The sequence below is a fragment of the Enhydra lutris genome, unplaced genomic scaffold (genome assembly GCF_002288905.1).
Source record: "Enhydra lutris kenyoni isolate GAN:26980312 unplaced genomic scaffold, ASM228890v2 scaffoldscaffold13, whole genome shotgun sequence".
Lineage (NCBI taxonomy): Eukaryota > Metazoa > Chordata > Mammalia > Carnivora > Mustelidae > Enhydra > Enhydra lutris.
Window position 1 is genome coordinate 50,369,713 of NW_019154097.1, and position 27,349 is coordinate 50,397,061.

The window sequence follows — 27,349 nt, forward strand, 5'->3', positions numbered from 1 at the left end:
GAACCTCCCCCCACCCCCCCTACTGTCGTCCACACCCCATCCCTGCGCCTGAGCACAGGTAATATGGTGTGCCTCTCAATTTGTCTACCTCTAATTCAAGGAGGATTCTGGCAACATTTCACGTAGGGTATAGAAATCAACAAGGCAAAAGACCAAGTCAACTAAAAAAAAACTTTACTGCGTATTTATTCAGGAAAAAAAAAAAACAGTAGGGGAATGATGCTTCTAAGTGAGAAGAATTCAAGTCAGTAAAAATTCAACAACGCAGCTGACGCTGGTCATGAAAAGCCTAAAGAGAGCAGGATTCTCAAATGCCATGGAACCACCGAAAAGCCTTTGAAGGTTGTAGCGTATCTTCCCGTTTCCTCTGACTGGGTGAACTGGCAACATACGAACACTAGGACTACGCTCTTCAACTACAGTGTTGGATTCACCAGTGAACTACAGCACTGAGTTATCACCATAAAGTAAAATACATAGTTTGTAAGAGTAAACAACTGTTTAAATCCTAACCATCTATACGACCCGTCGACACCTCATCATGTCGTTTAAGAAACAGACAAATGTAACTGTCCCACCTTAGAAAGAACATAAAAAAATAAAAACCCCCAAAAGGCCACTGCCTCCTTGCACCTTCGTACCCATGACTTGTTTCAGACTTAATTCATATGAACTTACTTAATGCCGCAATTCGCAAGGGAACGAGTGACGGAAGGCTTTTGTAACAGGGCAGCTTTGTCAAGGCTGAGTCTTCAGCCTCACACAGATTTAACAGCTGTGAAAGATAAACAACTTAATTTAGCCAGCTCTTTCTGTGAAGACACAGTAACCTTGAAAATAACAGAACACAGCAATCTTACACACATGCAACACAATTAACTGACAAACTAAACTCAGACCCTGGGGAATTTAATATCGAACGTGACAGAGCTTCCTCTCAAGCAAACTGTCAGCTTCATTAGTGAAGTAAATTCTTAGACATTTTCTCCCCCACTCTGATACTGTAACATGGTTTCCCCACCCCGGGGATCACCTGAACTGTAAACATGATGGCAGGTACGTCTCCCTCTGTATTCAGAGCTGCTTTCCAGAGCTGTGGGCTGGTGCCCGACAAACGTGTGCTGTGATTCGACCCTGGAGTGCTTAACACTCCCCCCCCACCCCACAAAGTACAGGAAAGTACAAAGAAAGAAGCTGAAAGTCACGGAGAATATCGTAACTCAGAGATTCCTGTGGTTATCTTTCTGGACATTTTATGATACTCCAGTATATACTGATATATCTAAAACAAAAAACATCATATATATTGTTCTGTCACTGTTTTTCCCTTTTACGTACATCCTGGGGAAACGGTATAAACTTTACCGTCACCTTTTTTCCCTTAAAGATTCCTACCTAGTAAAAGATTTCAAACAGCAAAAAAGGATATATACCAAAAGCACTTCAAGTCACCACCTTACTCCACTCCATCACTACAACTCTCCTCCCGTATCAACACGTGTGTGTATGCACATACGTGCAGACATCTATGTTGGCAGCTCTATCTAGACAGAGTGAGTGTGCACCAGAATCAGCTGGGAAGCTTACAGCCAGTCCACTGTAGGTCTGACCTGAGAACTCAGGAGAGTCTTTGTTTTTAAAAAGACCCTCACGTGTTCTGATACAGCTAATGCTCTGATCAACACTTGGGAAACCAGTTGCATCCCCCGGGATTTACCACTCAACACCACCAGGTTCTGGCCTTAAGCTTAGTGAGGAATTTTCCACATAGGTTAAGATACATCTGCCTCTGGAACCAGCAAAGGGAAACTTCCCCCCATTCTCTGGTGGCTCTCCTAGGACCTCTGTCAGGTCACATGAACTAGGACTCCAACACAAGGGATGCAACAAGGTATAAAAGATCAAAGCTAGACCACGCGATCATAGGATTCCATGTCCAAGTAAATACATAGAACTTAAAAACTCGAGAGGTAAATTTTCCATAATAGGAAATTCAAACTTAGTGTGGATCGGAAAGAAATTGCTTCCTTATGACTTTTGCCTCCGTCTACTCTAACAATGCCTTAGGTCTTAAAAAATCCGGGTCTTAAAAAAATCTCACATTGGCATTGACCACCAGACCATTAAAGTATTCTACGAATTAATAGCTAGAACTTGACCGTATCTACAGTTTGATTTGTTTCTAATACCGCCCCATACTAGAATGTTCAGAGAGAGAAACACTTGCAGAATGCCATCTGCCACTACCCTAATGAGAATAATCGGAATCTACAGTTCACAGAGAGCTGTCAGAGCTAAATGATGGCCCTCGTGTGAAGTAAGTTCTGAACAGCACATGGCACGTTCTCAGGGGACAAATACATTCGATGCCCTGGCACTCGCTCTGAGCCCGTCTTACTCTGGGCACCAGCTGATGAGAATGGTCAAAGCAGAGAGTCCATCTTTCTCTAGATTACATCCTTAAGGCTCTGCAGAGCGAGGTGCCCTGGAGAAGGCCTCAGAACACAGCCACGTTGGGCGGGACCGCTCCCGTCAGCAGGCCTACCTCCTGTCACGTACCTGCGCAGGGCACTGTGCCAGGTTAGGGCCGGTCCCCTGGGGTCACCACCCGTGTCTTCTCTGAGTGCTGCCTGACCAGTCTTCGCGTACAGAGACAGGTTACCAGACACACGTCATCACCATCCACACCACGCCGTACCACCACCCCCCTACCTCTGTGTAGAACACCTTATGCTCCACCACGTTGAGGTCCATTGTGAAGAGCCTGGGCTGCAGCGTGGTGCAGAACGTGTTCCCCTCCATCAGGCCGATCTGCGCATTGGCAGGCTGGTGTCTGAGCAGATGCTTCTTTGGCGGGACCATATCCTGGAGGACCTGGGGCGGCAAGGGGGAAGCACCACTAACTGGCCGTCCCTTGAAGAGCAAATTCTGCTCATCACCACATTCTAAAGCGACTATCAGTCTGAAAGCCGTGACATGAAAGGTTAGGATGCCCTTTAGTTGGGGAAGGGAAGATACGTTCCATGAGCTAAAACTGGCCGGTGGATAGTTACATGTCAGGTACACTCCTAAGTCTCCTGAGTAACAGCTCTTTAAAGATTTTTATTTTTATTTATTTGACAGAGAGAGCGAGAGCACAAGTAGGCAGAGAGGCAGGCAGAGAGAGATGGGGAAGCAGGCTCCCTGCTGAGCAGAGAGCCCAATGTGGGGCTCGATTCTAGGACCCCGAGATCATGACCTGAGCCGAAGGCAGAGACTTAACCCACCGCCACCCAGGCGCCTCCCAAGTAACCGCTCTTAAAAAAGAGAAGAGCGACTGGGTTTTGCTAGAGACCCGGGAAACCAGCCTTCTGTCCTCTGGATGCTGACAACTACGGATGCAGCTGTCAACATCAGCGCACTGCTTTCTGTGTCCCCGAGGTCAAAGAGAGCATATACTGTAGCACCTGGTGAAGTGGACACAAAATTACAGATTATGTATCCTCTTCGAGTCAGTTGTGAGGGGAAAAGGTCTCAGAAATGTTGCTCCAATTATCCTTTTCCAGGGACAGAAATCTCACCTCTTTATGGGGCTCCATGATCACAGTGACACTTTTTCCAGTGACCTGGGCCAAGACCTGCAGTGAGTGCATGGCCTGCTTTCGCACAGTGGAATTTGGAGAGGTGACTTCTCGAACCAAGTCGTGCGTCACGTGGTGAAAGGACTTCTCCTGGGCGGCCACAATCTCTTCGGCTCGCTCCTCGTCCTTCAGTGGCGTCGCGCACCTCATCAGAAGCTGCTCCAGGGTGGTCTTTGCCATGGCGACGGCCCCGTTGGAAACCTGTGGGCCAGGGACTCGGAATGAAAGGGACTGTTGCTGCGGATCCACCCCATCCCCGCTGGTGCACCAAGACCACTTCGTAACCTGCACACAGTACTTCAGCGGCTACGGCACCTCAGCCTGCTGTACGTCACTCCGGAAAGAAAATGGTGACATAGACAAACTCCTGCATTTCCCAAACGGAGAAGCTGGAAACGCCCACCACGTACTATGTGCATTATACCTGCGCACAGCTTCATGGAAATGCAACTTCCAGAGAAACTCCTGCAGCACGTGCAATATTTAGCCCTACAGCAAGAGCGAGGAGGACGACTTCCCTCTACAGAGGCACCGTGTTACATGCTCTGGTCTGGGACGGTTCTTTATCAACGCAGATATTCAGGTAACCAGGGAAAGCCTACGGGGGTCCTGATCTGTCCTTGTGTGAAAGACGCGGTAATGAAATCTAGGCCTCTAGGAGAGCAGGCTGGCAGAAGGGCTTCGTACTAACTATGCTCTTGGCAGGTCAGCTTCTGGAACCGCTTGGATAGGTCTGGGGCCACCCATCACCTACCTCTCCAGTCAGGTCCATCATGACAAAGAGAAGTGCCTTGAGGAATGTCTGCTGGTTCTGGAGAACCCAAGTGAGAGGCAGCCGCTCCATGAGAAACTTAATGGACACCACACCCCCCAGCTTTGCATACCAGGCCTGTTCATAGCAACACGCGCACAAGCGCTCCACGATGTACGAGAACAGAGGCAGCTGGCACGCCTGGGGAGAAACATACAGACACACCGTGCTGTTAGCCCCCCATGGAACCAGTTTCTAGAAGGACTACCCACAGGCACCAACATGCCCAACTACTCCTCAGCCCTTCCTTACCCTCTCCTTTGAGCCCAGGATGATACTTGCAACATCAAATATCACAGCTAGGGCCACCTCCCCAATCTTGCAAAGCTCCTTTTCTTCATATGCCATACAAATAGCGATTGCATCAATAAGGACCAACGGATCCATTCCTTTCGACCCATTTTCTTCGCTGTGAAACATGGCTGTGCTGGGCTGGCTGCCCACCTGGTAGCAAGGTAGCAGGAAAGGACCTGGAAGAGAGGCGGCGGGAATGGGAGAAAGAAGAGCTAATAATTTACATGCGTGTTCTTGTCCTTCAAATAGATTTTATTTATTTATTGGACACAGAGAGAGATCACAAGTAGACAGAGAGGCAGGCAGAGAGAGAAGGGGAAGCATGCTCCCTGCCGAGCAGAGAGCCCAATGCGGGGCTCGATCCCAGGACCCTAAGATCATGACCTGAGTGAAAGGCAGAGGCTTAACCCACCGAGCCACCCAGGCGCCCCCAAACAGCAAAACCATCTCATTAAGAAGTTTTTTGTTTTTTTTTAAAGTTTATTTTTTTAGTAATCTCTACACCCAACACAGGGCTCGAACTCACAACCCAAGATCAAGAGTCACATGCTGCACTGACTGAGCAAGCCAGGCGCCCCAAAACTATCTCATTTTTTAACTTGAGCTTAGGAGCTCAACAAAAGCCAACACTGGTGCTTTTAGCCAACTTCCATTAAACTGCAACTACTTGTAAACTAAGTGGCCTAAGGTTATTTTTCTGAATGTTTCCTATTATAAAGTAGGCTCTTTTCAGATTTTCTCTACGATAATGAGAACCATGTATCTTCTCCTTAAAGAAAAAAAAAATCATTAAACAGGCCAAGGAGCACAGCACAGAAATGAGTGTGGGCTACACTCTGGACATTCCTGATGTACAAATAATAATTAAAAAGCAACCCGGCTAGGATACCCAGCTCACAGAGAGAACAATTAATTAAAGCCTTGCAGGTACCCGGCAAGATGGGCGTTCGTTATCAAGAAGCTCACAAGCCTGCTGGAAAGATGTTAACAGAGAGACACTGAGAAACGATCTAAGATCAATGACTATTCAGGTCAAGAAGGGCACGAAGAGCTACAAGGGGGAATGTTCTCAGTGTTCTGCAGCGTTCAGAGAAAGCGGCTTTATCCGTCTGGAGAATGGGGGAACCTCAGGGACACAAACTGCTGCAGTGCTACTCGAGTGTGTCCACTGACCAGTGCTGATTGGGGGAGCTACAAAACCGGGAGTGAGTGTCCAGAAACTTCTAAAACTTGTATAGCAATGGGCAGTCTCGGGACACTTTTATCATCTTTTGCAAGAGCACTACTCTGCAATGGATTAGAAAGAGAAACAAGGAGATGAATAAAAGTGGTCCCTCCCCATTTGGAGCCTGAGGACCCCAAAGCAGAGGTCGGAACAGCAGCGAGGAGCACCACAGGGAGGACCCTGCCGAAGGGCGGGGAGGGAGGCTGGGCCTTAGAAAGCAACACATGGAGGGAGGGAAGACCAGCAACAAGGGAGACCACAAACTGTCTCATACGCAGAGTGTCCACAGTATTCTACCAGTTTCCATGAGCAACAAAGGGTGAAAATCTTCCACTGGGTGTACTGTACAGAGACACTTGGTAAGTTTTCAAGTTACTACTGGGATGACCACCGAAATAGCAATTAACCTGCAGTAAGTAGGAAATCAGAAAACAAAGGCCAGGGGCGCCTGGGTGGCTCAATGGGTTAAGGTCTCTGCCTTCGGTTCAGGTCATGATCCCAGGGTCCTGGGATCGAGCCCCGCAACAGGCTCTCTGCTCAGCAGAGAGCCTGCCTCCTCCTCCTCTCTCTCTCTGCCTGCCTGTCTACTTGTGATCTCTGTCTGCCAAATAAATGAACAGAATCTTTAGGAAAAAAAAAGAAAACAAAGGCCAAAAATCAACCAGCCAAACCGCTCCTCTGACCACCACAATGTCCTGATTGCGTTTCTGAAGCACCACAAGGAGTCCCATAAGCACTTCCTCTGCCCCACTCACCACACTGCTGGGCAACAGCCACCATTGTGTAGTGGCGGATCAAGCTGGCGACAAAGGGTAGGGCGCTGGGCCGGAGATCTTTAATGACAGCAGACATGAACGCCCCGGTCAGGGCCTGCTCAAACGTCTTCCGAGCTGGAGTGTCTTGTGCTTTGTAACGATGAGATATGATGACATTGGGTATGGTCTTTTCTGTAAAGCTGAAAGATAAAATCCAGTCCGTCCTCACAACACTGAAGTCCTGAGCTGATGATTCCACTGTCAGGACTTACATGATGAATTTCATTACGATGGTTCTGGGGATATCCACGATGTCCTACCTCATACAAGCACAGGGGATGAATCAGACCCATTTTACAACATGGCGGCAGATTCAGTATTTTTACAGTTTTTAAAGTAAGTTGATGTCTTACTTTGATCTTTTATGACTAACTAAACCAAATTCTAAGAAGTAACCCCCATCAATGAGGAAACAGAAATGAAAAAAAGCTATTAATGGCAGCTATACACGTGTTATGTGCTGAAAAATCACCCCACGGGAACAGAATCAGACGAGGTCACAGAGCTCACTAATGGCACACGTACCACCCACCACTAATGCCGTGAGAAATGTGAAAATACACATTTTCACATTTGTGAAATGTGTATGGGGAACACAGCAAGAAAACATACACACACGATCACACAAGACCATCACCTATGGTCACAGCCCTAAATGGTAAGAGCAAAATACAAGTATCGCAAGACAAATGTTTAGGGAATGAAAGGATCACGGTGGACCAGAAGAGCCAAAGACCCACTGAACACCCGCCACGTGCCAAGCACTACGGATACACCAGCGAGCTACAGGAGAGAAAAGGGCAGGACCCTTGCCTCCTGAAGCTGACAGCCTCAGGGAGAGGCAACCATCAGGAACACGATGACGAAGGTAAACTCTAATTCTCCAGCAGCTGGTCCCTTCTCTTCATTTCCTCTAAAAGCCCAGGAAAGCACCACTAGGCAGGTACCATGGGGACTTCCCGACTCGCAAGAGCATGCACTCAGCACTAGGAATCTGGGAGGCCTTCTGCACCCCTACGTCCCAAGAGGCTCCAATCGCGGGAACCACATTCCCAACATACTTAGGGTGTGCGAGAAGCTGGTAGAGGGCGTGTTTGTTGTCCTCCAGACTCATCATGGCCACCAGGAAGCACTTGATCACCTCCCACGCCTGCCTCCGGTAGTAGGGCTCAGTGTTGGCACTCTTCAGGCAGTCCAGAGCGGTTTCGATGGCCTACAACAGTAAAGAAACAGCTGATGCAGAAATTACACAATCACTCAATTCTCTCTTTAGAAGATAAGAGGGTTTTACTTTTCCAGAAAACCCACATGGCTACACACACATTTTATCCTGTTCAGTTAGGTTGAGGGGGGTGGGGGTGGGGGGGGCAAAATCCCACACAAAATCATGTGACGCCTTTAATAGTAAGAGACCAGTCATCTGTCATGACAATTACATACCTATCAACCAAAAAACTGGTCTGTGTGACAGAGGCAAGATTTACCCAGGCTGTGTGTGAGGAAGCAGAGCGGGGCTGACAGGGACAGCAGCCCTGCCCTAGAGACTCCCCATGGCCACACGGAGCATGACCACAGCTCCCTTCTGAGTCACCCCCGGCTTGCGGGGATAATTTCGGAAGGGGCTAAGGTTGAGCCAATTACCTGCCAAAAGAACAAAGGATTGTGAAGTGTGCCAAAAGCAGGATTAGCTTAATGGGGATTTACTGGCACTCAGCGTGGCCAAGCTGCTTCTTCCCTTCGCTTCAGCAGCCCCTCCAGCCGTAGCAGGGTGCTGGCTGCCAGGAAACCAGACCCTCGCACACCTGAAGTCCGTGTGGGTGTGCAGGAGGACTGGGAAGCCTATCTTCAAAACTTGGTTTTTAGTTTGGGGGAAAACCACTTCTAAAGACATTTTCTGGCTCTGTCAGGTACCTTAGTTTTCACTACTAATACCCACCTCGCCACTGACATGCAACAGAATCCTGCATTAAGGAAATTCCCTAAAATGTGGGAAGGGGCTCCTGACACAGAATGTTCACTACAGCGACTTTCAACGTAAAGACGGATTTTTAACCGTAGTCTCTTAGAAGGAAACTAGTGTTGTTCTGGCAGGTATTTTTGAGAAAGGCTTGGGTGAGGGGCCGGGGTTGCATGAGGGGGTCCTCCCCCTGAGGTCTGGAGAGGACCCCCATCTATGGGATGGGGTTGTGTGAGAGGCTGGGGGAGGGTCAGGGACAACGCATGGGCTTCAGGAAGTGTGGGGACAGGATGATTGAGGTGATGATGGAAAATAACTCTAGGGGGACATTTATCCATGATGGTATCATTCCTCCCAGATGTTAGGAAAGTCTTCTTTTAAAAAAGAAAAAAAAAGGCGGGGGAACCCCTGGGTGGCTCAGTTGGTTAAGCATCTGCCTTCAGCTCAGATCATGATCCCGGGATCCTGGGATTGAGCCCCACATCGGGCTCTCTGCTCAGCAGGGAGCCTGCTTCCCCCTTTCTCTCTGCCTGCCTCTCTGCCTACTTGTGATCTCTGTCAAATAAATAAAATTTAAAAATAAATAAAATCTTAAAGAAAGAAAGAAAGATATCCCCTCCCAAGAAAGTACATGTTTTATTTACATATTTTCAAACAGAAATCAGCGTTCTTAAAATGAAATGCATAGTAACTTTAAGAAGTTCCTCAAAACTTCCGCAAGTTCCAAATTTACCTTCTCCATCGGGAGCTGAAGAGATGCTTTACAATCGGAAAACTCCACTGTGATGCTTGGGCCTTGAACCTCAGTCACAACATAGTGCAGCTTCTGGGATTCCTTCAACATCTTCCTGTTACTGCCACCAAATTTGCCAAGTACACGGTAGGCCACGTGAGAAATGCTATCAGCAGGATTACGCAGGGTGCGCCATAAAGCCTACAACCCAATGCACTTCCATTAAAATCCTTCCAAGGTCATGCATTCTCGTGGTTCATAAATAAAATCTGAAAGTTATAAGACTATGCAGCAAAAATTCTTCCTCCCATCTCTGTCCCCTAAACATGCACTTCCCCTTCTTGGGAGAAACCAATGTTAGTAGTCTTGTTTATCCTTCCAGAAACATTTTGCCTTTAAAGAAAATGCACACATAAACATAAATGTCCTTCCATGCCCCTGAAATACAAATGGTAGCATGTGGTAAGTGTCACAGAGCTCAGGAGCAAGAAAACTAAGCCCCATATGGTTTAAGCATAAGCAAAATGCGGGGATGAGAAGCATGGAGGGTAGTGCTAATTACTGGTGACGTTCTTGTCCTGGGGTCTGATGATGAGTTCTCAGGTTTTTAGTCCCTTTTTTAAGCTTTATAATGTATGAATGTGACAAATTCCTAAAAATAGGACAACTAACCTATCTTATACATTTCAAACCTCACATTAGAAAGGATGGTGAAGAGGGGAAACACAGATCATGACAGGACCCATGTTATGGGAACACATGGCAAGGACATGTACCTCATACTTACAATTAGTGTAAGGGCCACATGCACTCAACAGTTCCAAAGAACTTGTTGTTGTTCTCACATTTTTTACCTGAACTATCTTAAGTCCTAAAAATTACTATGTCTGTCTAATTAAGTCAATTTTCTTAAGTCATCTTCCATAACAATGCCAGATACTAGTACCTAGCAATAGCCAACATAAAATCTTGGAACTTTTCTTTAAAGCAAAATTTCAATTTTTTTTACATCCCCAAAGGTCTGAAAAGGCTTGTCTTGAATGAACACCAGTTGAGAGATGCTAATCCTCCCTACCTTCTCTCCCGGACCCAGCCCAACCACTCCTCATGTATCCTTAGAAGAGGGAAATTCTGCTTTACTCCCCAGGACAAGGTGGCATTGGGAATGAATGCTGGTTGATGGGACCACAGAGAGATGACCCTTGTCCGGGGTGGAGGTGGGGGGAGTTTACTACATTTCCAAAAGCAGGAAGAAGCCTCGCCCTGGTCTCTGCCTAGGGCTGTCTGCTTCATGGAATGGCAAGAGGCCCATGAGCCCATCCCTGCCTCCTCCTCTCCTCCCGCATGGTGCTCACTCGCACCTGGGTCAGACCCAGAGTCTGCCTTCCAGAACCAAGTGCTGTTCTCGAGGAATGCTCTCAAATTCTCCATAACAGCTGAAGAGAGTGGACTTGAGGCCCTGACCTGACCTCCAGGACCACTCCCTCCCACCTAGATAGAGCCCAGGGTCTGCATTTCGGGACTGGTGGGTAAGTCTCCCAACCCTGCCTCAAGTGCACACTGAAGTTTCCAATCTGGACTCCTGTCTTTTAGGCATTAGGGTGTCTCCATCATACAAAGCTGGCATTCTGACCCCTGCCTGGGCCCAAATACTCTCTACCAAAGGGGTAGACAAGTAAGAACAGGCAGCCTAAATAAACCTCTAACAATTACCGACTATATTATGAATCAATACAAGTGCGAAACATAGAGGAGAAACCTGATATTTATTATACAAACTCTCATGAAGAGAAAATATAAAATGTTTTCAAAACAATCTCCTTGGGGCGCCTGGGTGGCTCAGTCAGTTAAACATCTGCCTTCATCTCAGGTCATGATCCCAAGGTCCTGGGATTGAGTCCTGCATCGGCCTCCCTGCTCAGCGGGAAGCCTGCTTCTCCCTCTCCCACTCCCCCTGCTTGTGTTCCCTCTCTTGCTATCTCTGTCAAATAAATAAAATCTTTAAAAACAAAACAACAACAACAACAAAATAATCTCCTTGATTATCTGCTTCATCTCCCTTGACCCCAAAGTGGACACCTGTGCTTCCCTCAGGAGTCTGCTTCTCTTTACTGTGGTATCTCCAGATCTTCTGTGCGTCCCGCTGGCAGCACAGAGAACTGTTAACGCCCGCCCTCACAGGTCCTCCAATGAATAAGGACGTGCCACCTGGGAAAGCCCTCTGAAAGAGGGAGATACTACAAAACGAGCGTCTGCCCGAAATGCACGGAATTTCCGCACATCTCTTCCTAAGCCGGAAGACTCATAAAGTTGAAAGCGACAGCACTTCTTCTTGCAAAGAGCCCAACACGGGGCACAGGGCAGGCCTGTCACTTCTGGAAACCACCTACACCAGCCTAAAATTCCTAGTAGAAACTAGACACACAAGCACCCACCGTCCGGCCCTGCCCCACGCTGGCCCCGATGAGACCTCGGGCCTACCTGCATGAGCTCCGCGCGCACCGGCTGGATGTGGTCGTAGAGGAAATCAGGCTGCAGGTTGTCCACACACAGCTCCAGGGTCCTCAGGCCTTGGCTGACCAACGTCTGCGACCCATTGAGGGCGGACACCAAGGGGTCCATGAGCATGGGCAGGTAGGGCAAGAGCGAGCTCAGCCGCACCGGCACCGTGAGACACAGCTCCACAAAGAGGTCCTTCATGTGCTGCTTGTGCAGGCCGCTCTGCAGCATGTTCAGCCCTAAACACGGGGTTGGAGAATGACCGAGAGCAAAGTTATGCCCAGAGAGGCCGCAGTTGACTGTGCAAAGTAACGGTTCCGCCTTTCCCTGTCACCACGAACGTGACGACAGGAGGACACGATCTCCTGTTCTCATGATCTACATGTTAGCTAAATCCATCCTAGAACCGTGACTCCTTCTGTCAGCCACGTTCACGGTAAGAACAGCAGGCTGCACGCAATTATACATTATAATTTAACTTACAGTTATTTAACATCAATCTTCATGAAATGGTTAACATTATACATAAATCTTTTAGAAACTGTGTTATGGGGGCCCTTGGGTGACTCAGTGCGTTAAGCCTCTGCCTTCTGCTCAGGTCATGATCTCAGGGTCCTGGAATCGAGCCCTGAGTCAGGCTCTCTGGTCAGCAGGGAGCCCGCTCCCCTCCCTCTTTCTCTGCCTCCCTGTGATCTCTGTCAAATAAATACAATCTTTTAAAAAAAAAAATTAAATAAAAACTGTGTTATGTTGGGGCGCCTGGGTGGCTCAATCAGTTGAGCGTCTGACTCTTGATTTCCGCTCAGGGTCATGAGATAGAGCCCCACGTTGGGCTCCATGGTCAGTGTGGAGCCTGCTTGGGACTCTCTCCCTCTGCCCCTCCCACCCCTCAAAAAATAAAAAAGTAAGAATCGTGTTATGTTTTTTAACAAGCCCAATCCAAAGACACAGACCAGTAAGATCCATTCCCCTCAAGCTTGAGGTTTACAACCTTACGTCTGTTATCAGGCTTTCAACACACAACAGCTGAGCTCTGTTGCTATAAAATAAATATTTTCTTTAAAAAAAATCCACTTTTGTTTCCTATCAATAAATAGGATCTTCCTTTCCACAAAGTCAATTCCCCACGCTTCATGAGGGTCCCCTGAGCTCCTTCCTAATGGAAACATGTCGGATCAGCACGTGCCCCACGTGCTCAGAGACAAGGCAGAGAGGATGGAGAGAGCTCAGAGAAAAGAGGCGCTGGTGCAGGCATCACTCAGCAGCACCACTGGATTCAGAGTCCGGAGAAGGAGGAAGAGGAGGGAAAGACCAGGTCCCCAGAAGGGGACCCACTTGAACACAACGAGGTAGGGAGTGCAGGAGGAGGAAGTCAGACTCAGAGCAGAGGGCTCAGGCTGGGGAAGGACAGGAGATAGGCTTAAATACGGTGGAGCTGGATTATGGACGGTGGACTTCTGGCCATGTTACAGGCAACATGGTCAACGATTTCCCACTGCCTCCTAAGTACCATATGTTGTAAATGGCTTCTCTTCAAGGAGCCCCTTTCTAGCTCCCTATCTTAAAAGCATTCCTGCCTACATACAATTACAGGGTTCTGCTTATGCAAATGTGCAACAAAAGAGAAACATAAACTTATAAGCCAGCTTTATAATTGCTTTTTCCCTGTCTTACTCAGATTCTCTTTCAATGTCAGGAGCCCTGGTATTATTATGAAGCAGCCCCAGAAACCATGTTCCAGGCCTGCTTACCAAATGCTACAAAAATACAAAGCCTGACCAACGTGATGAAAACCTTCCAACTCTGTTCCACTCTGAGCGGGGAGAGGAAGGTCCATCCCTGAGCAGGAGGGCTCCCTTCAAAGTCCCATTGCCTTTAAAGAGAGTGGGGCACAGGGATGGATGGACACACACACACACACACACACACACACACAACCCCGTTGGCAGGTGACATGCACATCCATCCCCTCACTGTGACGTTCACTGGGTGCAGAGGATGAACCCCACAAACACAGGCAGCCAAACTCCTACGTGCACACAAGACTAAGAGGCAACCCAAGTCGCCACACTGACCTTGCAGGAGGTTTGGCAGGAGAGGCAAAAATTCCTGATACAGGAGGTCATGGCTGCCTCCCCCAATGGAGCGGAAGAGGGCCCGAAGTAGCAGGAAGTAGTTGTAGGGCTCTTTGGCAGTCTGTGCAAGCTCCATGGAGCTGTTCACGATCTTGTGCAGGTGGGGCTGCAGGGTGGAGAAAAGGCAGGTTAACACGCTCTCAGGGAGGAGGGGCCCCGCCCGCACAAGGCAAGCCGAAGGTTCACTGCAAACACGAATGGAAGGTAATTCTGATGACTTTACTCCAAAAGGAAAAACAAGACCTTTCCGACCTTTATCTGGCTCAAATTAATTTTTCTTAAAATACACGCTGGTTCCCACAGAGCTGACTGCGAAAGAAGCGTTTAATAGGTTCTTTTGTTACCGCGCAGTTACCTGATATTGAAAAAAGGACGTTCTGGAACAGGAACCAGAGGGTCTGTCGGCCCTGTAAGTCCTGTGAATACAGTCACTTCCTTTACAAGACTCAATCATCAAACAAGATGAAGAAGTCCATTTCCTATAACAATCTAAATGCAAGAAATCCCCTAAGGGAAGGGAAACTTCACTATCAAATATGATACACACAGAGTTTTGGAAGAGCCGCAAAAACTGAAATTGTAAGGGGGCGTGTGACCCTCGATTTCGGCTCAGGACACGATCTCCAGGTGGTGAGACTGAGCCCCAGGTACGGCTCGCCCTCAGCGCAGAGTCTGCTTGTCCCTCTCCCTCTGCAACCTCCCCCTGCTCGCTGGCCTGTGTATATGCATGCTCTCTCTCTCTCTCTCTCTCATACTCAAATGAATAAATAAAATCCTTAAAAAAACAAAACTGAGGGGAAAAAACCCCTGAGATTATAAGGTTCTGGACTACTTAATCAAAAAAAATGGGTATTTCTTAAATTAAAAAAGCACTTTATAATAGTAACTGAAATTAACATTTTAAGCCAGATTAAACTTTTTATTTTGTACTTCAGGTCCTGGTTTTAACATGTGACAGGTTCAGCTGCACATGAAATGCTTTACAGGCATACCGAACATGAGCTGAGAAGTGCTATATGGGCAGTGACACAGTCAATGACACGGTTCCCAATTTGCGGTCACAGGCGGCACGACAGATTGATTTTACAGACTAAATCAACTACACGTATTATTTTGACAAAAACCTGCGTGAAATTTGTTCTTTGAATGTTTTTCTGGAACAATATGCCAATGCCCTACCATTAGGGTTTGTTCTGTTTTTGTTGTCCTGTATCTAGTTAGCAAAATTTGTATTTTTTGACAATACCAAATCATGTGGACATAGCCTGCAATCAAATATTTCTTCTCGGAAAAATTCAACTATGTTTCTTTCATATGAATATGAAAGTAATGTCAAAGTTGTTGACAAGTGATTACTACAGAACTGAAAAACTCCCTTAAAAACAGGCACATAAGAGCAGAGATGGCCAGTGCTCTTTGTCACCATTCGTGCATTTACTATGTGGGGCGGGAGGGGGAAGCTTGTTTACTTCTTCAGAATTCCCCTACAGGAAGACAACACTCTTCAGAGACAACTGGTGATAATATTTGACTTTCTGCAGGAATTAAACTATTCTGCCTTCAGTGGAAGTGAATTTTTATTAAGTTTTCTGTTATACCATCTGCTGCTTTTTCAGTGGTAGATGGAACCACGGGTAAGTTTTTAAAATCAAATAACTGATGAGATCAAATTATACTGCGTTAGTCATCCACAAAAATGTCAGGAGACACATTGCTCCGAGACAGTCTTAATAAGGAATACAAATCGGTAAGAATTCTTGATATAAAGGGGGGGAATAAACAAATGGTCCCGAATTGAGATATTCATATATTGCCACAGAAAATAGGAACGTAGAGAAGAAACAGACAAAGTGGAGGATGCCTCATGGCATCAAAACGGTGACAAAACCAGCTGTTTGTCCTTTGACAGAAGTTAGCAAAGACATTTTTCCCCTCTTTCCTTTCCACCGCTCCATTTTTAAAATAGGAACGATGTGCTCCTAATTTGGGCAATCAATCCAAAGAAATTTATGTGGTGGCCGAAACTCCTGGCAACCCACTGCTGATCACAAGCATCCTGAAGGTCTCACTCTAAATCACGGATACACATCAAGCTCTGCTCAAAGACACGTGAAATCTTTTTTACGTCTGGCCCTTACTGGTTTTAAGTATTTATTAATTCAAAGAGCACTTTACAAATATAAAAAGAGTAACTCCAATCTGTGCAAAAGTGAAAATGGGAATTAAAACACCACCACCAACAGTACACCAGGATCTAAGTGAGCTTTACCTTCAGCATTTGTTCGTTTTCAGCTGCAAAGAGGGAGACAGAGCCGAAGACCAACTTGAACAGCTTGAGGTACAGGTTGGAGAGCTCCACGTGGGAGCCCATTTCCGGCAGGCGGTCCAGGAGGTACTCCACCAGAATTGTAGCGAACAGAGCCGAGGTAGTAGGGTTTGCCAAGAAGGAATTGGCAACAATCTGCCCAAACAAGACATACATGTGACAAAAATAATCCCCTCTTCCAAGTAGCTTGAGCACAAAGTAATGAACTGTCCAAAAATACAAAATCAAACCTGTGATCAGACACTCCCAAGAAATTACTTATTCACCCCAAGGGGAAAGAAATTAATAAATATGCGAGAATTCAATGGATTTTATCACTTCAAATACTTAAGTCCCTTATTTTATCCTCACCAACAAATACCAAGAGACGACATCTAACATATATTTAATTTCTACCAATGAAAGAAACTGATCCAAAATAGCTTGTCATTTCAAAAAAGATTTTTTTTTAAAAATATTTTATTTATTTGAGAGGCGCCTGGGTGGCTCAGTGTTAGGCGTCTGCCTTCAGCCTGGGTCATGATCCTAGGATCCTGGGATCGAGGAAGCCTGCTTCTCCCTCCCCCACTCCCCCTGCTTGTGTTCCCTCTCTTGCTGTGTCTCTGTCAAATAAAAATTTAAAAATTGAAAAAAAAAAAAAAAAGATTTTATTCATTTGAGAGAGAGACAGAGACTGAGCATGAGAGGGGAGAACGGCAGAGGGGGAGGGAGAAGCAGGCTCCCCACTGATCAGGGAGCACAACACAAGGCTCCATCCCAAGACCCTAGGATCACAACCTGAGCCGAAGGCAGAAAATTAACCTACAGAGCCACCTAGGCGCCCCCAAAAATAACTTTAATACTGTACCCCAATATCTCTCTAGTTGGTTAGCTGTACAAGTCTTGATTTCAGCTCAGGTCATGACCTCAGGGTCCTGAGATCGAGCCCCTGCACTGGGCTCTGCAAGTCTGCTTGAGATTGTCCCTTTCCCTCTGCACCATACCTACCCCCCCAACCCCTGTTCACACATGCATACATGCACTGTCTCTCAAAAACTAAATTTTTTGTTCTATGAGCACATCCTTAGGCATATTTAGAAAACCCTCAAAATAAACAGAATACCAAGTACTCAACACATAGATAACTTTAAGGTTAATGTTTAAAACATATGAAAAAGGAGTTTTATACCTGAAGAGCATAATTTTTCGAGATTCTTTCCACCATATAAGGGACCGTCGTTTGAAAGATCTCTTTAAATGTTAGGGGATTCATCATTGTGAACACGCCGGCGAAGTGTTCCAACACCTCCTTCTCTTCCTTCATTCTGACGGTCTGGCAGTTAGCTACTCGAATGTATGTTTGTCCATTTCCTGCTATCTGGACCTAGCACAGGGAGAAAACCCATGGACATTAAAACCAGGCATTTCTGAATGTATTCCATAAATAGATTAGCTACATATTTAAAAGAGAACATTTCAATTAGATAATCAATGCCCCATCCCATCTTTTAATTCACTATTCTCAGCTTAATTTTGGAAAATATTTAAAATAATCAAAAAAGCTTTGTTAAGGGTTCCAAACAGAAACAAATTTAGTAAACTTCAATCTTGTTTCTATTGTCATCCATTTACACCAACCACTGGCCCACAGAGCCCACACACTGACACAAGTCAGACTTCTCCCCATTAACCCAGTGCTGTGCTACTGAAGAGAAGCAAACCCAGGTGTTCAAATACTGTCAGCCAGCCAAACTCGACAGATGAGACTCTGAAGACCCCTTCCATCACTGGCCACTCTCCTCCACACCTGGGAGTCTGGCTGGAGGGCACTGCCTTACCTGATAAATATCTAGAGCCTGCATTGCATATTTCACAAGTTTTATGTAAATTTGGGTCTCTTTGGGCTGTAACTGCTTGTTGGGAATGAACTGAGCTTCTGGAAGAGAGAGAGCACAATCAGTTACTGGGAATAAACCCACTCTGTGGAAAGCATCATGTCTAAATAATTCAAGAGCGGAATTACCACCAGGTGCTTTACATGACGTTATGCCCCAAGTGATTGTCTTGACGCCACAGACCAGGGTTTTTACCAAACTTCGACAATCTGTGACCTGGAATGTCTGCTTGTCCTCCTTATCCTTTTCTCCTTGCTTTTCAAAGGGAGGCACAGGGGCTGGGGTTACAGGGGTGGCAGGGGTGGGGGGTGGAGGCGGGGCAGGGGCAGGAACAGGTGCAGGGGAGGGGGCAGGGCCAGGGGCCGCGGGGGCAGTGGGCACCCCGGGCAGGGCTGCCTCCACAGCTCCGAGTTCTGACTGAGGCTTGCACTTCTTAAAAATGGCAGAGAGCTGGTACCGGGCGATGGTGTGGAATTTCAGAACAAAGACCTATCAGGAAGAGAAAGTGGCAAGAAAGACAAAAATCATTCCTCTTCAACAGGCCAACAACCCTTTCAGAAGACAGAAGACTCTGCTTCATATGAAGGAAAGAGAAGCACGCTCTTTTCCTCAATGGTAACCGCAGTGGCATCACTACGGCCACTGTCGCCACGAAGAATCTGGCTCAGAAAAGCTGGGGAACTTGTTGGTAAGCCTGGACATGGCCCAGACTACTCCAAAACCCACGCTATCACCCACTGGCCTTGGCAATTACGCTCTCCTCCGCACCCACACCCCCAACGGGTGCCTTGCCAGTGTTCGCAGCAAACCCAGCCCATGGTTACGCAGTGTCCCAGAAATAACTCTTCTAAGTACTTGCCAGGAGGCGTGCTGAGAGCAACCATGAATTATTTTCTTATCTCTCATGACAAAATCCTGGGAGCCAGACCCTGTGATTATCCCTGGTCACATGAGTAGGCGGGCACAGAGAAGTTAAGCATCTTGCCCAAGGACACTCGGCTAGTTAATGGGGAGTGGGGATTTGAACCCGGGTGGTCTGACCCCAGGGATCCAGCTGGGCCATCTGCCAGCAGCATAAACTTGTCACCTGGAACAAGTTTAGCCATGGGTGGGACACAAGCGCAGGATGCCACTGCCCCTCAGGAGAACCAGTACCTCCAGCATCCGCATTAGGACATCTCTCCCATTGCCGCTTTCCTGCTCGCTCTTGGAGCGGATACAATCCACCAGGTTCAACAGCAGCTTGCACGACATGGTCTGGATGCTGCTGGGCAGAGACTCGTCATCTATGTTCTTGGCAAAGAGCTGGACGGCGAGGGAGAGGTCGCTGAGGGGCAGGTGCTGACGGACGTGGTGCACGAGATCAGCCAACGTGCTGTAGGCGAGGGGCCTGTGGGCGGAGACTCTGCTAGTAGGCGGGTCACAGGCCCACGGGGCCACATGGGCAGCCGCATGGGGGCAGTACACCTGGGCACGGGCGTTCTATGGTTCCGGCTTCCCAGCTACACGACCACACAAGGCTCAAGTCTGGTCTCAGTGCCTAAATCTTTACTTCCAAGTTCTTGAATGTCGTACTCACAGGGCACATACAGTACATGGGCAGGAATAACCACCAGCTCGATCACACACTAAGCGGGTTTTGTTATTCAAAGATAAACAGTGTGTGTCAACTAACACCTTACATACTGTGACCATTTTATAGAGACAGAACAAGACACATCTGGGCTACTGAGCACTTTCTCGGACTCAAGGTCTAGAAACCTGCCATGTGCCAGCCATGAGCTAGATACCAGGATACCAGAGACCAAAGTGAACCGAGCCCCTGCCCTCAGGAATCTTCTTCATAAGGGGGGAAACACACCAGGATGAACTGCACGGTAAGTGCTGGAGGAGATGTGAGAACACCCTGGGACAGAGACCAGAGGGGGAGCCACTCGCGGGGGGGGCAGGCAAAGCCCCTCTGAAAAGGTCACACTGATGCTGAAACCTTAAGGACAAAACGGCCACAGGGCAAAGAGCCAGGGAAATTTCCAGAAGGAGAAAACTAGAAAGACAAAGGCCCTGAGTGGCAAGGGCCAAGGTTCCACGGAAGCCAGTATCTTTATATTTGTAACTATTTTATATGGAAAATGCAGTAAACAGTCTACATCATATTCAAAGTGTTCTGCGTATTTTTCAAAAGATCTATCACACCTCCCATATTAAAACCAAAAAATTACTAACACTGCTTCATTTTACATGGTAAAATATTAACTTTCTCCTTTAGAAACAATAAATGTGATCACAGCTACATTTATTCTATAAAATGCATAAAAAACAAAGCTAGAAGGAAATACACCAAAATATTATCCATGTTACTTGAATTCCTTGTGCAGAACTGAAAGGTTTCCTTTCCTTCTTGCTTCTTGAGTTATTAAATATTCTTTTATAATAAAGAAACACACTTGTTACATAAAAAACAAAAAAGCAAAACAAAAAACCAAAACAACAGAAAAACTAACACAAGTTGGATATAGTTTTACCTACAATTTAAATCAAGATACTTATTCTGACTTCTCCCTCTAAGCCAAGGCACAAAAACCAACCTAAGGCATTTCAAATTTCCTGCAATTCTAAATCCAAAGGGAGAGTCAAGCCTCCATCTGTTAAAATACTCGTAACATCAAGTGCCACAGCTCACTGCCCCTCCCCTGCATTTTGTCAATAGATATGTACGTTTAATACCATACCTGAGAGTCTCTCGAGCAGTATATCCTGATCCAATGAGTATGGATTCGTCGAACAGCTTGTCCATGCAAGGAATGAACTCTAGAACACAAATATCCATTGCACACGTCACCAGTTACACCAACAACACAGGAGCCTACAGGCAATTGGCAATCTAGATTTGGGAATGCGTGGGGAGGAAAAAAACACACATGCTGTATTTCAGTCCGAGACATTGGCTCTGCCGGGCCATACAAGCCATCTGCTGGCAAAGGTGCAGATGGGATCACATTCAGTATCAAAGAATGAATAAGAAAAAGTGAGCTTCCTATTCCTTGGCAGAGAACCTGCTCCTAGTACTTCGCTGGAGGCCCGTCCCACCATCCTTAAAACCTGTCACCAGCAGGGCACCTGGCTGGCTCAGGTGGAAGAGCATGTGACTCTTGGTCTTGGGGTTTTGAGTTGGAGTCCCACGCTGGGTGCAGAGATCACATAAAAATTAAAAAACAAACAAAAAACAAAAACAACAAAGTCTTATTTGAAAAGAACAAACAAACAACAACAACAAAAAACTGCCATCATCCACCCAGGCCTGTCTGGAGAAGAGGGGTAGCATCTTCTAAATGCCCCTTGATTCACTGCCCCGAAGTCCTCCTTCTTAAATGTTTTATAGTTACTCTTTATGGAGCAGTAAGGGTATTTCTCTAAATAAATTACAAAAATCTAAAAATTTTACAGGGTTCTTCTAGACATGGGGTCCAGGTCAGGAGTCCCCACTCCTCGGTGATGTGAACAAGGAACTCACGGGGGTTCTGTCTAATCCTGCGGACGGAATCATCACCAAACCTCCTGGCCACACCTCCCCGCCCCCACCCCCCACCAAGCCTGTAGATCTCAGAGGAGAAGAAACAGCTGGTCTTCACTCAGGGACAAATCCCAACTCTAAGGATGTGCAGACAGGACAGCAACCTGCATTTTTTAGGCCTCTCCTCCACACTCCCCCAGGGAACTCTGGCCACAAATATTCAAAGGATGTTCCGATTCTGGAACAAGCCTGACATCGTGGCCAGCTTCAATCAATTGAATACAGTACCTCCTCCACCAGCTAATAGCTATTATGGGTCAAAAGAAGTGTGGGCACTGGAGAGAAGAAATGCACATCTCCAGGTAATTCCCAAAGCGAGGCAGCACAGGGAGAAGTGCCAAATGCAAGAAGCAATCAGTGATCCCTCTAAAGTCAGAGAAGGGAACATGCTTGGGATGTCCCCAGTGGGTAGCCCAGAGCAAGGAGGCACAGAAGGAAAGATGACAAGGACTCAGGCACCACCTGCTGGTGGGCTGGCTAGGGACCAGCCAAGCGTGCAAGGAGGAAGTGATAAGAAATTAAGCTGTGCGGCACTAGTTCCCAGATTCCCTCCGTGACCTAGAATCAGAATCCCAGAAAAATGGGTTACACTGTTGAACAGCTAGGTTTTCTCAAACCACTGCTTTTTAGTACTAGTGTGAATGGGTTACCATTTGGTATGGTTTTGGATGCCAAAAGAAAGTACAGCTAGTGAATATTAAAGTTTTAGCTCCATTAACACATTTCTTTTGGTATTTTATAATATCATGATATATAATACTAATATTTAAGATGATTCTCTAAGTGTTTCTTTAAATAAAAACCTTTTTTGAGACTTGAGATGATGTCACCCACTTAGTCCAAGAACTACTATGGCCTTCAAAACAAAGTATCCTAGAGTATCCTCATAAAAAGAAACAAAAAGTCAGAGGCGCCCAGGTGGCTCAGTTGTTAGGCGTCTGCGTGGGCTCAGGTCATGATCCCAGGATCCTGCGATCGATCGAACCCTGCGTCAGGCTCCCTGCTCACTGGAGAGCCTGCTTCTCCCTCTCTGACTCCCCCTGCCTGTGTTTCCTCTCTGGCTGTCTCTTCTTCTCTGTCAAATAAATAAAATCTTTTATTAAAAAAAAAAAAAATCGGGGCGCCTGAGTGGCTCAGTGGGTTAAAGCCTCTGCCTTCGGCTCGGGTCATGATCCCAAGGACCTGGGATCGAGCCCCACGTCGGGCTCTCTGCTCGGCAGGGAGCCTGCTTCCTCCTCTCTCTCTCTGCCTGCCTCTCTGCCTGCTTGTGATCTCTCTCTCTCTCTGTCAAATAAATAAATAAAATCTTAAAAAAAAAAAAAAATCAAACCAATCAGTAGAAAAGGCTTAAGAGGGGGAGGGGGACTCTAAAAGCTGAATTCAACAATCCTGGCGTGATCAAACCCTGAGAGCAGCATGGTGGAAACACACTGATCTTTGTGGAACAGCTTGAAGACTGAAACAGAGCTGTGTGGCTTACGGGGCCAGGCCGTGGGTGATGGAACACGATTATCTGATAAGCACAGGAAAGGTTTTTTTAATCTGTCCACATTTCACAAGTAGAAACCTCCTGCTACCCAGCTCCCCAGCAGAACCTCCCAGAGCCTCGTGACTTGAACAGCAGGAATGCCTACAGTTAATCTGAGAATCGCAGTGATTAGATTTTAAACTATTCCACTAAAAATTCTCCCATGTTGATACTGTTCAGAGACAAACATGTAGAAAAGCCACACACAGCCAAGGGAGCCAGGGCTGGAGCAACTCCAACGGCCCTCAGCCCTGGAGGCACGTGGGGTGTCCGCGTGCCGGGAACGCTGGATTTCTTACCCTGGGGGATGTGCACCCGCATTTGTTCTGTAATTTTTGGCAAAATCATACGTTTCTTTTGTGCACTCTGCTGTGTTACATTTTTTTTTAAAGGGGTTTTAAAAATGTCTATGTTCAGGACGCCTGGGTGGCTCAGTTGGTTAAGCAGCTGCCTTCGGCTCAGGTCATGATCCCAGCGTCCTGGGAACGAGTCCCACATTGGGCTCCTTGCTTGGCAGGGAGCCTGCTTCTCCCTCTGCCTCTGCCTGCCATTCTGTCTGCCTGTGCTCCCTCGCTCCCTCTCCCTCTCTGACAAATAAATAAGTAAAATCTTAAAAAAAAAAATAATGTCTATGTTCCACTTATTATATCCATATACAATATCACTATAATCTGTATTTTAACAGCATAGAAATATCTGAGCTTTATGAGTTAGCATTCGAACTATTCCTTTTCTTTCACGTTAAAGAACTATGTAAGAAAGCCCAATCTTTGTTTTACATACACTCCAATTTACAAGCCACGCAAATAAAACATTGAATATTGAATCCTTACTGGGGGGAAAAGGATTACCACCTCAAAACAATTAAGATGTAACTCTGACATAACGATTTGGAGATAGCAAATACAAAAATATTTTTGAATTATATATATCAATAACTGACTTTAAAGAAGTATAATTGTCAGATTAGCAAAAAGCAAATAATAATCTTGTGCATAAAAAGAGGACCCATCCACTATTTTCACACTATGGAGAAAGAAAACACTCTTTTCTTCTCACCTTTTAAAGACTGTTAGCTGTGAGTTAATAAGGAAACAGCCCCTTGCAGTTTCAAAAGATATGCAGCCAAAAGGCAGGGAAGTACCACGAGATGCTAAGGACATGCACTATGATAAGGAAATCATCACATGAATTATGAGATGGTTGGGAAGATACAGGGAGAACCCTGGACGCAGCAGGCAAAGGAGAGAGGCAGACTAAGAGTGCAGAGGCAATGAGGCCAAGAATGAAGGGGAAAGAGCAAACCCAAGACAGCAGCACAGAAAGCACACACGGAGCCTGAAACACCCCAGCAAACTCAAGACTCCGCCCAACAATGGGATGTCTGCAGTCCCACAGGCAGACAGGCCCACGCAAGCATTGCAAGATATGGTGGACATACGGTTTCTTAGCTCCGTGGTGAGGATATGCTTTGCAGCGATCAGAAGCTCCTTTCTGAGGTGTGCAGTCTCTGCAGGGCAATTTGAAAGTAACTGTAACATTCCTTTCACCATCTGCTGGGAGTACTTGGTTACCAACTCCTGTACAAACCAGAGGAAAACAACAGTTACACTGAGACAGATGGGGGGGGGTGGATACGACAAACCCCAATTTTATAAACTTCAAAAAATTTCAATAAGACTTAAGTGTGGTTCGAAGGACCCTCATAGAGTAATCATCCTAGTAAGTATCATCCAGAAAGTTTTCATAGTGTGTGCGCTCCCTGCCACGGTAGAAGGATATACAGCAATGTTAAGTAGTAGTTCCTTTTACACAATGGGATTATGGAATTCTTTGGACTTTTCTGCATTTTCCCAGCTTTTAACAATAAACATGAATCACTTCATTATTGGTGGGAAGGAGGGAGAATACTGAAAATTTTCATAGAACATAATCTACTCAGTCCTCCCATTAATGTAGTTGCGAATGACACCAGAAACACCTTTCCTCAACTCAAAACAAGCTCTCACCAGTTTCCTTTTGAGGAGTGTAAAGAAGGCAATTCACCATGATAGCGCAAGCTAACTAAAATGTACAGCGTACCTAATTCAGATTTTTAAAGCCAAACGTTCCAAACTCTTATTACCATTATCTAGACAAATGCCCTTAAAAAAGGGACAAAAGGGCACCTGGGTGGCTCAGTGGGTTAAAGCCTCTGCCTTCGGCTCAGGTCATGATCTCAGGGTCCTGGGATCGAGTCCCGCATCGGGCTCTCTGCTCAGCAGGGAGCCTGCTTCCTCCTCTCTCTCTCTCTGCCTGCATCTCTGCCTACTTGTGATCTCTGTCAAATAAATAAATAAAATCTTTTTTAAAAAAAAAGGGACAAAAAAAGAGTTACGAATTTTTTTAAAGATTTATTTATATATTTATTTGACAGAGAGAGAGAGAGAGAGAGAGAGAGAGAGATATCACAAGTAGGCAGAGAGGCAGGCAGAGAGAGAGAGGGGGAAGCAGGCTCCCTGCAGAGCAGGTAACCCAATGTGGGGCTCAATCCCAGGACCCCGAGACCATGACCTGAGCCGAAGGCAGAGGCTTAACCCACTGAGCCACCCAGACGCCCCTAGAGTTACAAATGTTTTATTTTTTTAAAAGATTTTATTTATTTATTTGACAGAGATCACAAGGAGGCAGAGAGGCAGGCAGAGAGAGAGGGAGAAGCAGACTCCCCACCAAGCAGAGAGCCCGATGCAGGGCTCAATCCCAGGACCCTGGGACCAAGACCTGAGCCGAAGACAGAGGCTCAACCCACTGAACTACCCAGGTGCCCACAAATGTCTTAAAAGATAGTTTTTACCCTAAACAATTTGGTAATGTGTTTTTATTTTCCTGAAGATAAAGTTTCTTCCTTAAAAAAATAACTGTAATATAATTCCATTGTTATACATAACTACACCAGAACCTTACACAAATGAGAAATAAGGTGTCACTTCTTTCTTCCAAGTTTTTCTCTGGACTGAAATCTGGACAGAATACAACTATGAGTGGGGAAACACAGAAACAGAATCACCCTTCAGATTCCTCAAAAGAGCATCCCAAACTCCTCTAACCTGGCTTATGAACGAGGCCATTTTTTAAAACTCTAATCTCTCCTTAAAACTTGCTTTAACACACGACTTCCAACAACAGAAGTCGGCCCACATGAAAGCCTGTGTGCCAGGGTTTACTTATAACGGACCTATTAACAAAGGCCAGAAATGCAATGGCTTATCTACTGACAGAGAGGACAGCAGTGGTTGCCAGGGGCTGGGGACAGTAGGAACAGGAATGTTGCCAGTGATCAGGATGGGGATTCTTTTTAGGGTGAAGACATAGTTCTAAAGCTGGACGGTGGTAACAGTTGTACAAAGCTATGAATAAACTAAGAGTACAGTTGATATGTGAATTATATCCTGATAAAGCTCCTTAAAAGAAAAATTAGAAACAAACAAAAATGTTCAGCACCTGGTGAATGGATAAACACAGCACAGAGCACCCATATGGGGTAGTACTGCACACAGTTGTGTCCCCTGCCCCCCAAATTCACGTTGATGCTCTCACCCCCATTGTGACTGTACCTGGAAACCAGAGTCTTCAGGAAGTTAAAGGTTAAATGAGGTCCTACGTATAGGGCCTTAATCCAATGGGACTGTGGCCTTAGAAGAGAAGCCGCCATCTCGCCCTCTCATTCCCCCTCCCCATGCGAGGACACAGCCAGAAGGCGGCCACCTGCAGTGCAGGAGAGTCCCTGCCAGAAACCAAACCCTGCTAGAACCACCATCTTGGCCTTCCTAACTTCCAGAACGGCGAGAAAATAAATTTTTGTTGTTTGAGGCATCCAGTCTATGGTATTGTGTGAGGGAGCCTAAGCAGACGAAGACAGCTAACCACCAATAAACATAAAGCATGAAGACTGACTCTCAGCGTTACTGCTAAGTGAAAGAAT

The 27,349-nt window shown here is 46.4% G+C and overlaps 1 protein-coding gene across 1 annotated transcript in view; it reads right to left on the bottom strand.

Moving 5' to 3' along the window:
* Positions 1 to 27,349, bottom strand: part of LOC111146202 (transformation/transcription domain associated protein) — a 115,179-nt gene that overhangs the window by 67,271 nt on the left and 20,559 nt on the right. Inside the window, exons 12-28 of the mRNA XM_022501639.1 lie at positions 24,830 to 24,968; positions 21,019 to 21,097; positions 19,445 to 19,679; positions 18,418 to 18,778; positions 18,233 to 18,330; positions 17,584 to 17,778; positions 16,359 to 16,550; positions 14,030 to 14,195; positions 11,937 to 12,193; positions 9,456 to 9,656; positions 7,827 to 7,978; positions 6,706 to 6,905; positions 4,684 to 4,901; positions 4,375 to 4,572; positions 3,561 to 3,821; positions 2,713 to 2,874; positions 679 to 775 (exon numbers count right to left, since the gene is read on the bottom strand). Coding sequence (XP_022357347.1) covers positions 679 to 775; positions 2,713 to 2,874; positions 3,561 to 3,821; positions 4,375 to 4,572; positions 4,684 to 4,901; positions 6,706 to 6,905; positions 7,827 to 7,978; positions 9,456 to 9,656; positions 11,937 to 12,193; positions 14,030 to 14,195; positions 16,359 to 16,550; positions 17,584 to 17,778; positions 18,233 to 18,330; positions 18,418 to 18,778; positions 19,445 to 19,679; positions 21,019 to 21,097; positions 24,830 to 24,968 — 3,211 coding nt within the window. The remainder of the gene's footprint in view (positions 1 to 678; positions 776 to 2,712; positions 2,875 to 3,560; positions 3,822 to 4,374; positions 4,573 to 4,683; positions 4,902 to 6,705; positions 6,906 to 7,826; positions 7,979 to 9,455; positions 9,657 to 11,936; positions 12,194 to 14,029; positions 14,196 to 16,358; positions 16,551 to 17,583; positions 17,779 to 18,232; positions 18,331 to 18,417; positions 18,779 to 19,444; positions 19,680 to 21,018; positions 21,098 to 24,829; positions 24,969 to 27,349) is intronic.